Genomic DNA, 16355 nt, shown 5'->3' with positions numbered 1-16355 from the left:
CATCAGTCCCCCACTTCTCTAGCTGCAAAACCAGCCATGTGAGCTAAAGAAAACAAGCTGCAAGTGCATACATGATGAATCAAATAAAACATATTAGCCTTTAGAAAATGCACAAGTTCAGCCAAAAAGGGTCCATCTTTTCAATGATAATTTCAGTAAAATGCTTGAGGATGCTGCTCTGCACATTTTACGAGCAAGTAAAAGCAGGGTCGACCAGCTTTGTCTTGCATGCTATTCTTTCATTGTTTGTAACTTTGCATCTTTTGAGTTCATTTTTGTAACGTTTTAGACATCTTTTGGTGGGTTTCAGTTATATGAAGGATGAGGTTTCATTCATGGAAATGTACATAGAATTTCATGAAAACCAAAATATAAAGCAGATGCAAAGTAAAATGATTAGTTGACCTGGTTGCAACTTGCAAGTATTATGTTTCTAGTCTTTAATTGAGTGGTCAATAATCAGACAAATGCTAATATAGAAATGCAATGTTCATGACTCCTAAACTGTCCCATCATTGATAATCATCAATTAAGCAAAATTTATTGAAAAATTTATAAAAGGCTTTTCTATGAACATTAGTTCATAGTATCACTTCACGCAAATAATAATTTAAATAATGGGGAATAGGAGATTTTGGATACCATGAAATTTAAGTACAAGCTTATCCACTAAATCAATTTTTTTTTTCTCTAGTTCTATCTTTCCTTTTTCTTATCTAAACACTGTTAGTAATAGAGATACCACTAGCTTAAGCACAGCATGCTAATGTTACATTTATAATATAGAAAGAGAAAAAAAAGGCATAGTTTGTAATAATGATGCTGACATGGCATGTTTCCATTGGTTGCAATGAGAGACAGCGGTCCAAAAGGGGTGCAGAATTTAGGCTTTGTTTACTTTTGTACCGTTGCGATATTTGAAACAAGGGAATAAAGGTGTACTCGTTGTTGTCAAAGGCCATTATTATGGCATCTCCACTTTGAGAATTCCCCTCAATTTTTGCTTATTCTTTACCCCTTCTCTCCCTTCACCTTTTTTCCTCAGCTCTGTGGGAATAACCACAGCTTTCCCTTCATCATTCTCTGTTGACTTATAAACTGTTTCTTTTGTGACCTCTTTCTTCTCTTGCAAGAACTAGCAGCTTCATCATCATCTCTAACACCATCAAATTAAGCTTCAATGGGTATGTCTCTGTTTCTTTTCTCCTCTTCTTTCTTTATTTTATTTGTCTGTTTGATACCTTATTTTTTTCTTTTTCCCTGTGATGCCATATAGTTAAATGTTAATGAAGTTTTGGATTATAAGCGTTCTTTTTTGTTCCTGTTTATGTATATGCTTGGCTCATGGATTGAGTTATTCTCCAGCTTTTTGTTTTACTGGAATCAGTTGTATTTAATTATATTGGTAGAATTTACTTTTGGTAAATATGTGTTTTTGTTTTGGTTGTAAATTGCTGATTATGGATAATTGTTAGCTTTCCTAGTAATATAGGTTAATGGATTGTTAACAATCATAAAACCAAAGTTCTGATAACCATTTTAGATAACTTTTGCATCTATCAACCGTATCTAGGTTAAGAATTAAGATGAATAGGACCTGATCATCATCATTTTGTAAGTAATTCCTTTATTTAAGTAACAAAATATAGAATACTCCTGAAGAAATCATAGTTGGTTTGATTAAATTGTATACATGAGCCTCATCAAGAATAATGTACTGACAGTCTGGACTCCAATTTCCTGTGCATACTGTAAATATATGAATTATCAGTCACAAGGTAGCTTCACGAGTCAGTGTTATGTTTGTTTAAGGGTAAAGAAAGTGATTTTTTGTGACTTTTTCTGTATGGTGATGGGACATAAATGGACAAATGCTATAGTTAAGTCATTAATTGCATTCTTGAGTTTGACTCTTCTTTCAAGCACGTCCCTTGTCGGGGCTGAGGGAAGGACTACATGAATTCTACATACTGTCATTTATGAAGCCGAAAATGTTCTGAAGTTCCTTAGTCAATACTTCATAGGTCCTTTCTCTGTTGTCTGCTAATTAGGCTGTCTGTCTCATATTCCAATTTTATTTACCTGCCTTGTCTTCACCAGCCAAGGCGGCTGATAAAGTGTCTATCGACTACATAACTTATGGATAAAAACTAATGGACTCTTTCCACGTATTCGCTTAGTATGGTTTTAAACCTTGATCATCAATCTGATTCAGAATTCAGTTTATATTTTGTAAAGTAATTTATGTTATATGGATATAATGATTATCATGCTTCATGCACAATTCTGTCAAGCTAATCTTCTAGGTGAATATCAGTATGGCTAACAAGAGATAGATCCAAAATTAGGACAGATTTTGGTGATTAATGTTAAAGGTAATTCAGGAACTACAATTTCATGGAGTTTTATGCTGAAGAAGAGCCTTCAGAAGTGTCCAGAAACCTTTCATAATATAAAAACTGCAAGCACAATCACCTTCCATAGCCACATTAAGGTACTCTACACTCAATATAGCAACTCTGGTACCCAGCCAAAGGTTAGCCAATATCTACCCCAAAAGCGTTGAGAAATTACGCTTAATTCTATTTCACACTATCAATAACTTACCAAAGGAAATCTAACTTCTCTCATCCAGGACAGAAAAATAAGAAAAAATAAAAGAGGAGAAGAAGTGAGAACTTGCTATGTGAGGGAAAATAAATTAAAAAGAAGCAAAAAAAAAAAAAAAGACTGCATTGTAGATGGGGAGACCAGTGATAGGTTGCTTAGAGACATGAGAGACTAGAAGGATGGATTGTTGCCTCTTATAGCTATGGCCTTAGAGAATGAGTTTTGGGATTTTTAAGTTGTTTTCTTTTCCATTTGACTAATATAGATGAGTCTAAAGAATGTAGATTTGAAAGTACAAAGGGGCAAGCTCAATTATGAGTTGGTTTCATAGTGGTTTTGTATTTTACTGTCTCTATTAGTACTGCTGATGCTGACATGCAACTAGCATCATCCTCATGGAACTCTCGACCAACAGGTTTGCTCTGACATTTCTGCAGTAACCGTTGGTGGGGTTGGAGCGGGACTCAATATATGAAACTAACAGAAACGACATTTTCCCTTATAACATGCTGTAAAAATGAACTTCAGGATAGTGATAGAATCCTTCAATGTATCTGTTAAGGTACATTCAGGGAAAGCAGAGGAAAGTGTCCCTTTCTTCTCAGATTTTGCTGCTGACATAGAAATAGATGGTGCAGAGAATTGGTCATCACTTTCATTTGTTACCTTAAATGAGAGAAATATTCTTAAATATATTATACTCACTAAGCTAGCATCATCAGTTAAAATTTATTAGTTGATTTCACCATGAAACAAGAAAGTCACAAAATGTGCAGTATTATCTTCATTCCATCCCAACATCGAGCCTTCATTTGACTTCTGATTTCCATATCTTATCTTAAGGAAAATGTCGTCCTTGCCCATCCCTGAAGTCTTTGTCCAGCAGAATAGAAGGCATGCTTTGTCATTGTGGTTCACCAAATAAGTACAAGAAGCTGGATTCAAAGCTTGAAAGGAAAATGATTGAAATGAAGAGAAGTGCATCAGGACAATCAAATTTCAAATCAATTGACAGCATAATTGTGAGGTTCCCTCAGTTCAGGGACGGATTGAAAAACCTCAGGGGCGTATTTGAGCAGTATGGTGGGTTGCAACAAATTTGCTCTTCAGCTCTAAAAGATATTATCTTGGAGTTTTACAGCAAATTGACTCTCTCTCTCTCTCTCTAGATGAAGACTCTAATGGAACTATTGATCGTGAGGAACTGAACAAATGTTTGGAAAAACTGCAATTTCACCAGACGAAAGAGGAGGTTGAGGATTTGTTTCATTCCTGTGACATTGATGGGAGTCAAGGGATACAATTTAATGAGTTTATTGTTCTCCTTTGTCTCATCTATCTCCTAATGAAACCTTCCTCATCTCCTGATACTGTATCCACAGTAAACTCATTTTTGTTTCTTTTCCTGATTTCAGAACATAGCATGCTAATTTAGAAGGAACTAATCAGTGTCTTTAATGATGAATTGGGAATGTTTCAGACATTGAAGATGGATTCACCACAGCTTGAGGCCACTTTTGATACTATTGTTGAAGCATTCTTGTTTCTTGATAAGAATGGTGATGGAAAATTGAACAAGAAAGACATGACCAAGGCACTAAATGAGGCTTCTCCTTGGGAAAGATCCCCTGCACGTGTCACCTCGACTAGATTCAGTATCATCATCTTCACTCATTATACTTTCAACTATCTAATTTCTCTTAAGTGTCTCTAATAAATTCTAATAATCCTTCTTTTGGTAATTCCTATGTGAAAATGCAGAAGAAATGGACTGGGATAAGAATGGAAAGGTCAGCTTCAGAGAGTTCCTCTTTGCTTTTATTAACTGGGTTGGGATCGAAAGTGATGAAGAACTACCTTACTGAGGAAGCTAACTGCACTTGAAGGAGCTACACTATAATCTGGAATGAGGTCAGATTAAGATTTGTTCATATACCTAAGGCATCCAAGTATTTAGTCAAAACTGTGGTGCTGTATCAGTTCATATGTCATTACTGTTTTCTTTCAAATGAAACAAATACTAGATATTCTATTAAAACATTAAAATTAGTACTGAATATTTTTTTTTCTGTCCCTTTAATCTTTTTGTATCATGTCACATATCATTACTGTTATCTTTCAAATGATATAAATTCAAGAAATTCTATCAAAACAATAAATTAGTACTGATTATTTTTATTTCTGTCTCTCTAATCTATTTCCTGATCTATCTGAATAGAATTGTAATTACAATGTATGAGAAGTTCATAGCAGTGGATATGGCAAGAAACTGTTAAGGTTAACTGGTGTTATACTACACTACATTTTCACAAAAGTTGTCCAGATAGATACAACAAAAAGCACTCTTCTCTCTTGTTATACACATCCTTCAGTAGTATACAATAATTGAAAAAGAAAATTGTAATGCAAAACATATGTGCTAACAACTCGCCTCTCCTTTGGTGAGTTTTAATGTATTCCCAGAGCATGGATTCCCTTAACCAATGACAAAGAAGAAGCATTTCTCTGTTTCCATTCTTCCCTACCCTCCTTTCTTTGACCTTCTTCCATGAAGATTTTGTCATTCCCATCAAGAATGCTCACAATCTTCCTCATGGTAGGCCTTAATTCTGGGTCAGAGCGTGTGCAGGCAATTCCTAGTTTTGTCAGTCTCAACAGTTCTTTATCATTGTATTCCTCATTCAACCTAATATCAACCAGTTCCTCCAGTGGCCTTCTTTGTGTCTCAAAGTCATGGACCCGCTTTACCAATAATACCTCAGGCCGCCGAAAGTCAGCTGCCATATGTCCACTAACCACCTCAAGCACCACCACACCAAAGCTATAAACATCAGCCATTGGGGTTGCTTCTCCAGATTCCATATATTCTGGTGACATGTAACCAAAAATTCCACGAACTGATTTGTTCTTGTTGGTAGCTGCATGATGGCCGTGATCATTTCTTGTCAAGAATTCAGCAAGAGCAAAACTACCAAGCCGTGGGTTCATTTTGGAATCGAGAACGATGGCTGAAGAGGTAATATTTCTATGGATAACTTGTTCATCCCATTCCTCATGAAGATAAAGAATGGCAGAAGCAAGGGACTTGATAATGCTGTATCTGTGTTGCCATCGCAAAATAGAGCTGCCAATTCTGTTATTGTCATGGAATAGGAGGTGACTCAACAGTCGATTGGCTGAATAATCATATACAACAAGCATCTCTCCTTGTTCAGTGCACCATCCACGTAGTTGTACCAGATTACGATGGCGAAGCCTTGCTAAGTTTTGGAGTTCACTTGAAAACCGTGTTCGCAATGCAGGGCATTTAGTCATGCCAAGTCTCTTCACAAGAATGTGATGACGGTTGTTAAGGAAACCTTGGTAGGCAGTTCCGAAGTCGAGCTCTGCTACTCTGTTTGATTCTGCGAAATTGTTGGTGGCAGAAATGAGTTCCTTGAAGGATATTTCTCTTGGAGTTTCAACCACAAAGAAGTTTGTTGGTCGGCGAGAGCTGTTATGGTATAAGCTGGAAGAATTGATTCCAAATTCAGCAGTTGCATAAATAGTTTCTTCAGAGGCAGTGACATAATTTGATGACGCAAACGTGACTGTCGTGTTGGTGCTTGTGGTGGTGGAGGACCTGCTACTGGTGGTGCTCTTGCTTCCGCTGGTGTTGGAAGGGGATGACAAGGAGATGTATAGAGGGTGGGACTCGAATGATGGCAAAGCTGGCAGTTTGCCAGAAATATTACCAGAAAGCACTTCCACAACCCATTTCATATTAGGCCTCAACAGCGGGTTATGCAGTGTGCAGAGGAGTCCTATGTGAAGCAACCGCTCCATATCAGCAAGCCTGTAAGACCCGTCTGTAAGTCGAGTATCCCCTGCATGTAAAAGCCTGCCTTCATCAGACAGCCTACGGATCCAGTCAAGCAAAATGATTTGCTCATCTGGAAATGTAAGATCCACAGCGCGCCTCCCAGAAACCACCTCTAACACAACAATCCCAAAACTGAAGACATCGGATTTGGCTGTAGCCACACTTCGCTTCTGGAAGCTCTCTGGTGGCAGATACCCAATTGTGCCACCAATCCTGGTTGTGTCCGCCAAACGGAACTGATGCCTTTTTGTTGCTGGTGTCTTGACTTGGTACTCAAGTTCATGTTCGAGCCACCGTGCCAAGCCAAAGTCACCGAGCCGTGCATTATAGTGGGAGTCAAGCATTACGTTGCTTGTCTTTACATCCCTGTGTATAATCTGAGTTTCCAATTGTTCATGGAGATAAAATAATGCAGCTGCAAGGCCTCCGATAATTTTCCTCCGGCGGTCCCAGTTTAAAGGAGCTGGGCCCATGTTTTCAGGCCTCCGAAAGAGTACTCTGTCAAGGCTCCGATTGGGCATGTAGTCATAAACCAGGAGCAACTGGTCTTCATGTACACACCAACCCCTTAACCGAACAAGATTTCTATGGCGTAGATGAGCCACAGCCACCAATTCAGCTGCAAAGGTCTTCTCAAACCTCTCCCCCTTCTCTGCCAAACATTTCACCGCAACCGCTGTTCCGTCACTAGGTAAAACTGCTCTATACACTTTGCCAAAACCCCCACTCCCAAGAATTTCATCTTCACTAAAGCCATTAGAACCTATATAAAGCTCAGCATAACTAAAAATCCTTGGATTCTCTCCACCGACCTTCTCGGACATCTGAACTCCTTCCAGGTCATGAAACACACTGGGTTGCTGTTTTCTCGGCACATCATGGTGACAAAAATGAACCCATCTCGAGTCATAGAACCGGCGCAATGCCCCGCCAATGAAATCAAGAACTTGACTCCCACATTCCCGGTATGGATGTTTCCTAACCTCCTTTATGGCAGGTTTATCAGCTTTGGGGTGGTCTAAGGGGGCGATTTCATCGAAATCAGCCGGTAAAATGAAGCAAAGCCGGTTTATATGCATGGTGGTGGTGGTGGTGGTCTTGGGTGGCGATGCCTAGATGAGCATGAACGAAGGTGGTGAGGAAAAACAAAAGGACATGGAACTTTGGGCATGTATTATATCATTCTCTTGTGAATGGCTTTTGGGTTAGTGCTTTTATTCAACACTGTTAGGTTTGCATGGTTGAATTGTATTGCAGTAAACTTTCTCAACCAGGAACCTACCGCCCTTTTTGTGATGTCACAAACAAAAAACAAAAGAAGATTCTTTTCATAATTTTCCATTTCTGCAAAATAATCTATAGTTCCCAGGAACAATAACACCAACAACAGATAAACTTTCTATTGGATGATTTCACACTAGCAATGCTAGTCATAGACGCACCTTTAGAGCGCGTGGAACCACCTATGGCAAACCCTTTTATGGTTTTGCCAAGTCCTTCCCAAAAATAGTCACAACTCAAAACAAATCTCCCTCCATATGCTAACTGCTAAGCATCAAAGTTTCATGTGATAAGCATTGAATGTGCAACTGCTTCTATAGGTTGGGTTGGTGCATTATTGTCCTCTCTAGTACTGAAGAATTATTATTTCATTGATTTGTTTGGATTATATCAGGGTTTTGAATTTTAATGCAACCAACTCTGTCATATGTAGCTTTGTTTTTCTTAAATATTTTTACATTCTTTTTTTAAATATGGATTAGTTAACTATTAGCTAGAAATGGTAACTGTCCTTTTGAAGATGCCCGATAAAATTGGAATGATAAAAAAAAAATTAACACAACCCTTGTGTCACGGTGTCATTACCCTTTCCCCCATAAACGCGCTTATGGAGGTGTGCAGCACACCCACTTTTAAAACGCCTAGGACCTCCCGTTCTTGTTCAATGTGGGATAGAGGTACTTTCTTCGTGACACTCTCTCCCACCCGATTCCAATGTGGGATAGAGGTACTTTCTTCGTGACACTCTCTCCCACCCGATTTCGGCAACGTCCTCGTTGCTCTCGGTCACCCTGCCTACCTTGAGTCTCCTAGGTCCGGGCGCTTTGGCGTGAGTCAGACGAGGTCCGGTCCGCTCTGATACCACTTGTCACGGGATCATTACCTTCTCTCCCATAAACGCGTTTATGGGAGTGTGCAGCACATCTGCTTTTAAAGAGCCTAGGATCCCCTGTTCCTATCCGATGTGAGATAGAGGCACTTTTTTTGTGACACTTACAAAGATAACCTGCACAAAATCAAGAAATGATTCAATTTTTTTTTATTTTTTAAAAAAAAGGTAAAAATGATAACCCTTGGTAATTACTTATATGTATGATAATGGTACAGTATTTGATATTTTTAAATGGTCTGATTCGATATTGAAAAGACTATACCCATTTATCTTCAAATGGTCAAAATTAAGGACAAGAAAATTTATTGAGATTGCCTTGGTCTGAGAATTGATTACATTGCCATTTCTAGTTCATAAATTTTAGCATGTAAATTTAAATGAACAAGGCAATAAATTCATCACCTCGGGGACTGAAAACTTGAGCTGGATGAAATTGACATCATCACTTTTTCACTTACGCCACTATCAAATGCTTCCGAATTTAATGGACATTCTGACGAAAACAACTTTTTGATTCAAGCGCACCACAGTGGTTTCAAATCTTTAAATCTGTTAATCAAAAGTTAAACATGCTTTTTCATTTTCAAAAGAGTAAAGGTCACTTTATGATTTATTTGTTGATTTTATCACTCATTTATTCACGTCTTAATAGACATTTACATAAAAAAAAAAATCAAAATATACGTAAAAGGTATGAAATCATCCGAGAAATAAACCTATAAACATTTGAAATATCGCAAAAGGACAAAGATTATTAAAAAAAGGGAGAAAAAGAGTGTTTGAAATCATGTGAGAGCACAAAGAGAGGCGCAATTAGGAGCATTTGAGTGTAGCAATTTGCCACCAAAAAGTCTATTAATTGACAGTCCATTGATGGGAAACATTTGGACTTTTTGGCCATGAGACATATTATTTAATGTTTAAGAAAAATACGGCTAATGGCTGGGTAGAGGTAGTTTTGAGTTGGGTGATGTGGGTAGCCTACTTTGCAAAGATGGCCTCTCGGTCGGAGCTGGAATACACTGTTGATTAAATGTCTGTGGGGTAATGCAAACTGTTTTGATTTTGACTTTTCGTCCCAGAAATTTAACTGCAATTAATGTGATTTCGCTTCTTCTCTCTTGTCCTTCTTCAAATATATAATTTTTTTTTGAATTACGCGGGAAGAGCTCCATTGTACGAGGCGGATACAATTCGGGATTCAATTTTCGACATGTATATGAAAATAAAGGTATAGAGTAAGTGTCATGGAGCTATTATAATTATAATCGTCATTGTTTATAAGTGATTCAAGATTATTTATTTGATATGAGATTTTTAAAAATATCTTATCTATTTATTTTTTTAATGGAGCTAGGCGTGATCCTCACCTATTCAATTTGACTTCCTTCTCGACGGGTTAAACGTGATCCTCACCCACCTCATTTGATCATGTTCTCGTTGTTGTTGGTCACCTTGCCTGCCTCCCTTAGAGGTGCTTGGTATGAAATCAAGACAAGGTTAGGTGTGCTCTAGCCATTACCTTCTCCCCATTGTCACGAGACCATTACCTTCTCTCTAAAAGATTAATTTGATGGAATATGCAATGCCACCGCTTATAAGTCACCTAAGACTCCTTTACATGCTAGATATGAGATTTTTAAAAACATTTTGCCCACTTTCTTCTTGAACCATTAGGCATGACAGTAAGACTAAAAGATGTTACTAATGAGTAGTAATAATTAATAATAATCATAAAATTGATATCGTCAATACAATTCTTATCACAAATTATAATAATGATTGTAGTTAAAGATTGAGAAACTTGTGAACTGTATTCTTATGCAAAGCTTCTTGTTACGTGATTGTTTAAGTTGGGGTGATCGTGTTAAGTTGACAAGATAATTCTACCTAAACGCTTGAAAAACTTGAAACATTTAAACAACAATCTATGATGATTTGGAAGACGAAGCTGATGATTGATGACTGCATAATACTTATTTTTATTCTCTTTGCAGCTCCCTTAGTTAAAAAAACAATTAAATCTCAACAACTACACATTCACCGATCCATATTGGAAAGAGAAGATGGAAGGAAACATTTAACATCAATCAAAACTCAAAAGAAAAGGTTCACCTAATCCCATTCCCACTAAAATACAATTATGTTACTCATTCTGCGTATTAAAGCGACAAAACGTGTTATTTTTTTGTTCCATTATACCTTTTAACATCAATTATAACATTTGTTTTATTAAGAAGATATATAATTGTACCTAAAGCTCACATATAAATAATAACAAATTTAAGATTAAAATGCTAATTATATAAAAGCATATATTTATATATCTCAAATTATATATATATAATAAAAAAAATTAAAAATTAAAAAACTAAAAAATAATGACCGTCATCACTTATTACTACCTTGACTTCACTGTGATTATAAGATTTTGGGTTGATAAAATGTTTTTGCTTAATTATTTGTATGTTTAAGACATTCATACCTCATTTGGTATGACTCATGTTTTTTCATTAATTTAGGACCAATCATTGATTATAAGAGATAATTTAATCTAATTGAAGGCGAACTCGAATGAGGATTTTAAATTCGAATTTTGTAGGGACGTAAGAGAGTAATTCAAATATTATTTATTTGGATATAAATTCATTAAAATTGTGAGGCGTTTTGGTATGTGTTAACAAAAAAGGCCACAGAGGCGTCAGCTTATAAATTTCCTGGTTTGGCTGTCTCCCTGTCATGATACATCCCTATCACATATGTGGTCCAGGGCCTGTAAGGGAAATAAGCACTTGTGCCGTCAAGCCATCTCAATCTGAAATCGCCCTGTTAATTGAAATGAACCTAATTTTTTCCAGCTAATTGAAATCAACCCAAGAGAGAATCAGACAATCCAGTCCATGCGCCACTAATAATGACATTGAAATTAATACAACAAAAACCCAGAAAGAGGAAAAACAAAGTGTAATCGTATCTAATTATGGATTAAAGATTTGACTTGGTGACACATTTTCCTTTAATAAATGTCAAATAAAAGGTATATACTAGAATGTAGATAAGGGCAAAAAGCCAAAAGTTGGTTTTGCCAACTTGTTTGGGTTTGTGCTTTATTCAACTATGGGTGGCATTTGTTGAATTTTCGGACCATTACCGGCCAACGGAAGCCAACGCCCATGCTGATTTCTCATTTTGGTAGTATGGTTCGGTATCTCAGAGTTCCATCTTCGAACCATCTTATTAAAGGCGAATTTTCCCACTTCCATCTAGTGCATTCATGATTTTTCTCTGGAAGTGATTCTCACTAAACAATAATTTTTTGACGAATTTAAACAACATTTATAATTCTAAATTCTAGAACATATTACTTTTTAGTTTAATTTAGAATATTCTAAATTCTAGAACATTTTACGAAATTTGATTTTCATGAAATATATTTATTTAATGTGAATTCATCGTTGCTAGATGAATAATTTTAGCTTTTTTAATCTATTTTGGTAAGAGATTCAAATTACTTAGGATTTCCATTTCTTAAGTCCAAGAGTGAAATATATAGTCAGGCTCTATATTGAATAGAAGATAGCCTTTTCTTCTCGATAAAACGAACTATCTGTAAAATCGAGATATAGTTTTTAGATATTTTCTGCTATAGTAATTATTACAAGATTATACAGAAGCTGGATAATGCCTTTAAGACGATCATTTTACAAGTGAAAGGTACGGTTACCAACGGCATATATAGAGGGAGTACTTAGCAATTAGGGATGACAATTTGTGTTGGTATATTGTTTTCTTTGTTGCGTAAAACTAAAGCAAATAATCAATAATTGACAATTTGTGTTCGACACAATTATTACAATATATATATTATTGTGTAATCAACTCAATATTTTTAGCAGCATACCTCATTTTTTAATGTCATGTACAACTCCGGCACTTTTATGCTAGAAAGATTATAAGCAATAGAATTGACTTTATAAATGGATTTAATCTTCATAGATTTTAACTTAATTAATGTTGGGTTAATCTCCATACTCCTTCCCTTCACCTCTCTAGGCTGATGATCTCTTTAATAAAGATGGGTCAAAGCATAGGCGAGTCAAGGCAAAAGAGCTTCTTTTATGGGCTGAGATCACATCAAATTCTGTCATAAATGCCAATATATACATCTTTATATCTCGTTTGTTATGAATCTTATGACATATCTAACGTTAATATATATATATATCTTTATATTTCGTTTGTTTGATAGACTTTTCTGTAAAAGAAAAAACGCAAAACCATTGAAAACTTGCAAATCATACATTTTAATAATTCTATCGATTGAGTTTTCAAATAACCGTAATTAATTTCATTTGTTGTTTTATCTTATATCACCTTATGATCTTTCCAATATATTCTGGAATTGGTTTAAATAGCTTTCTATGTAGTGCGTCAAAGCAGATTGTTAGTCCTCTTACAATTACTTTGACGGTGTCCAGGTACATCATTTGATTTCTTAAAAAGGAAACGAAAATGAAAATTGCATGACTTTGAAAAGAGGCAAAAATTGTGTTTTCCTTGACCTAAATCTAATAATTAATCATTAAGTACCGATTATCAACGAGTAATTTCATGTGAGAACAAAGTATTAAGGATAAAAGGATTTGAATCTTTTTAAAAGGAGATAGACAAAATTATTATTAGATTAAAGGTTGCGGTCATGATTTTAACGAGTAATCTTGAATATGTTAATATGTTGAACAGGTGGTGGGTTCCTCCTTCTGTCAAATATATGTTAATCATAAAAGTATAAAATGTATAGAGTTCTGTTCGTTTTTAACTTTAGATAGGTTGCAGTTGTTGAATTGTTAATCAAATACTAAGTCAACAAAATTCAACACGTCGTGGTTGAATCAATTGATGTTTATTCTATTCAACTTTCAACATTCTACATATTCTTGGAAGAAAAGTGCAATGTCTTTGACTTGGACATGAGGAATTCTAACATAGTTTTTACTACATATATAGCACATCAATTTTTAGAATAAAATTGTATATTAGGACTCTATATATATATATATATATATTTATATATGTAATGCTTTACTGTATTTCAAATGATGGTGAGAATGAAATGCACACACTATGTAAAAATTAGTTAAATTTCAATATGTTTATGTATTTGGAAGGTTATAAGAAGATGGATTTCTTTCAAATTCACAAATAATTATTGATTTTTTAAATTCATGATTAAATAGGAATTCAATAGATTCATGAATTTTAAAATAATCTTAGAAGTCATATTTGCATGTGTTTTATCACACAATCAATACTAAATTTGAAATCCAAAAATTTCTTCTTTCAAATTCAAATTACCAAATGCAACAATAGGTAGTGCTAATTTCTTGGATTACTATGAATAAAATAAATAATACTAAGAAATCCAATAGTTAAACAATCAAATCCTTTAACATTTTCTGTTTATAACATGGATCATCATGTATCAAAGAAGAGATGTACAGAATTAAAAAAAAAAAACAGAAAGTAAAATTCAGTTTATAAGAGAAGATTATCCATGTAGATAATGCAAGTAAAATGAAAACCCCATGAGCAAAGACAACCAAACAACGTGAGGATTGATAAGAGTATTAACAAAGTTTTCTAATATGACGCAAAAATCATTTTACAAAGCTCAAGGTATTTGATTTCGAGATCACGAGAAAATTCTTTGACATGAGATTTTATGAATTCCCACCAAGAAATTTTACGGAAGGTAAAAGATTTTCATCTTTCTACCTTCTTAGTCTTAATTTTAGAAATATTTCTGACACAATGATTTTTCATGTTCTATTTAATAAAATTGAAAAATTACATCATTCATTTTATTTTATTTTTGGCATCATATATGCATAAAAAATGTTAATTTGGCTCTTGAGTGAAAATCTCTATCACTGAGATTTTTTAGAAAAATTGTAAAGATAAATTTTTTGAAAATTCTCTAAGTGAGAAATATTTCTAAATTTCACTGAAGCGTTGAGATAATTTAGAAGAGTTTTCAATACAACTGATTTCATTTATTTAATAAAGTTGATAATTATTTTGAAACTAATAAGAACAAGAAAATTGTAAAATAAAATACAAATTGAAAATAAAAAATATAAAGTTTAAAGTCAAGACCTTTTTCATGAATGAATCCAACGATGGAGCCTTTTCAAGAAATAAGTGTGTTTTTTTGAATATTCTTGAGGTGAAAAAAAATCTTTTCAAATCTCATCATAGTATTGGGAAGACTTATGAAAAATCTCCAATATTTAAGAATGGGTAAAAAAAACGTTGAAGGAAAAAGAAAAAAATAATAAATAGTAATTAAGTGAAATAACATACAATTAATTGGTATAGTTGTTTAAATAGACATGGCGGGTGTTTTTTCCATTTTATGATAAATCAATAGATTTCATTAATATTAGCAGATAAGATGGGAAAATTTTCTCCCCTAACATGTTACAGCTCCTTATTACCATCCTTGTTACAAACCAGGCCTTGCACTGCCAATCCCTCAGAAATCACTCATCGCTCTTAATTAACAACAGCATTCCCTATAATATATATACACACAAGACACTAATACATGCAACCAACCCAAATCTGCCCATGTTGTAAGCATTACATATACCCATTAATGTAAGTCTTACATACACCTTAACAACACCTATCCACAGATAAAGATAACCACACATCAACACAGTATAAAGTACCACAACATATGACGAGTCTATTAAAGCCATTAGTCTGCTCCACTTTCTTCTCGGATCATATCTATGCAACACATAAGATCTCTCTTGTCACCCCTTCCTTTGCAAGGCAGCCCAAACACTGGTTGTACTCACCCAACACTGTCCTAATGTTAATTGTTTTTGCAAAGAATATTCCCTTCACCTCTTTTGCATGTTAAGTGTATTCTTAAACTCTAATTCAATTTCGTAAATCATAATTCATCCTATTGAATAAAAGTAAGTCAAGTTTAAGGTTATATTAGACAAGATAAATTTAATTAGATTGTCGATTATACCTAAACAAAAAAAAAATCGATAACAACTTTCTATTTATAACAGACGGTTGGATTCTAAACCTTATGACCAAGTTTTGTAAAGGGATTTATATCACAATGCCAAAAGCATAAACAGAAGGAGAAATATGGTTTCTGCTGAGTTAGATTGACTAAGATGAGATTAATCACCAAATAAATAACTTTTTGGGTGTTTATCCGTTAGAAAGGATTCTCTTCTTCTCGTGTGTAATTCCCTAATTAGTTCATTAAAGCTAACCATCTCATATAATTAAATCAAATGTTTGGGTGTTTTTAAAAAGAAAAAGAAAAATAACAAAAAATCAACTCAAGTAGTAAACAAAAAAAAAAATCAACTCAAGACCAAACCATTTCACAAGAAAAAAGAAAAAAAAAAAGTTGAGCATCTAAGATTGCTTCTGATGTTTAGGATTTGTAGAGGTTCTTTATCATCCTTTGATATAAAGTGAACTTAATTAGTTCTAAAATACTACAAATTGTAGTGCAAAGTTGAAGCGTATGGTTGTTGGAATATATAGCTTTACTTATGTTCTACTGCAAGCAGCGATTCAAGTGACTTGAAAAATCAATTCATAATCTTTTCCCAGTGGTTCACGCATCGTTCATCCGGATGACGCTTTTCCTAATAAAGGTGAATTTGGGGA

At 34.6% G+C, this 16355-nt stretch overlaps 2 protein-coding genes across 3 annotated transcripts; one reads left to right on the top strand and one right to left on the bottom strand.

Moving 5' to 3' along the window:
- The first annotated feature begins 969 nt into the window (after window positions 1–969).
- LOC110421657 (Calcium-binding EF-hand family protein) lies at window positions 970–4788 on the top strand. Of its 2 annotated transcripts, none has more exons than XM_021435299.1 (5): window positions 970–1184; window positions 3454–3693; window positions 3780–3982; window positions 4091–4265; window positions 4372–4788. In XM_021435299.1, exons 1-5 carry the CDS (start codon window positions 1181–1183, stop codon window positions 4473–4475), a joined length of 726 nt encoding a protein of 241 aa, XP_021290974.1. In that variant the 5' UTR covers window positions 970–1180; the 3' UTR covers window positions 4476–4788. The 2 variants fall into 2 exon arrangements, with proteins under 2 accessions (XP_021290974.1, XP_021290973.1); XM_021435298.1 differs by having other exon boundaries at window positions 3780–3991.
- A 150-nt stretch (window positions 4789–4938) lies between these two features.
- On the bottom strand, window positions 4939–7954 carry AP4.3A (protein kinase family protein). The gene has a single exon (XM_021435297.2). The coding sequence runs from the start codon at window positions 7549–7551 to the stop codon at window positions 5059–5061; it is 2493 nt and encodes an 830-aa protein (XP_021290972.1). The 5' UTR covers window positions 7552–7954; the 3' UTR covers window positions 4939–5058.
- Between the last annotated feature and the right edge of the window lie 8401 nt (window positions 7955–16355).

The sequence above is a fragment of the Theobroma umbraticum genome, unplaced genomic scaffold, assembly GCF_002168275.2.
Source record: "Theobroma umbraticum cultivar Fairchild unplaced genomic scaffold, ASM216827v3 scaffold_130.0, whole genome shotgun sequence".
Taxonomy (NCBI): domain Eukaryota; kingdom Viridiplantae; phylum Streptophyta; class Magnoliopsida; order Malvales; family Malvaceae; genus Theobroma; species Theobroma umbraticum.
Note: the sequence above shows the minus strand (reverse complement) of the source record. Positions and strands in the feature narration are given on the sequence as shown.

Bases quoted from the DNA above. Each gene is read 5' to 3' on its own strand.
- LOC110421657 (XM_021435298.1), top strand. The intron at 3,992-4,090 runs GTAAACTCATTT...GGAATGTTTCAG, and splicing joins CTCCTGATACTGTATCCACA to ACATTGAAGATGGATTCACC. The intron at 4,266-4,371 runs GTATCATCATCT...GTGAAAATGCAG, and splicing joins TGTCACCTCGACTAGATTCA to AAGAAATGGACTGGGATAAG.
- AP4.3A (XM_021435297.2), bottom strand. From the start codon at position 7,551: ATGCATATAAACCGGCTTTGCTTCATTTTACCGGCTGATTTCGATGAA.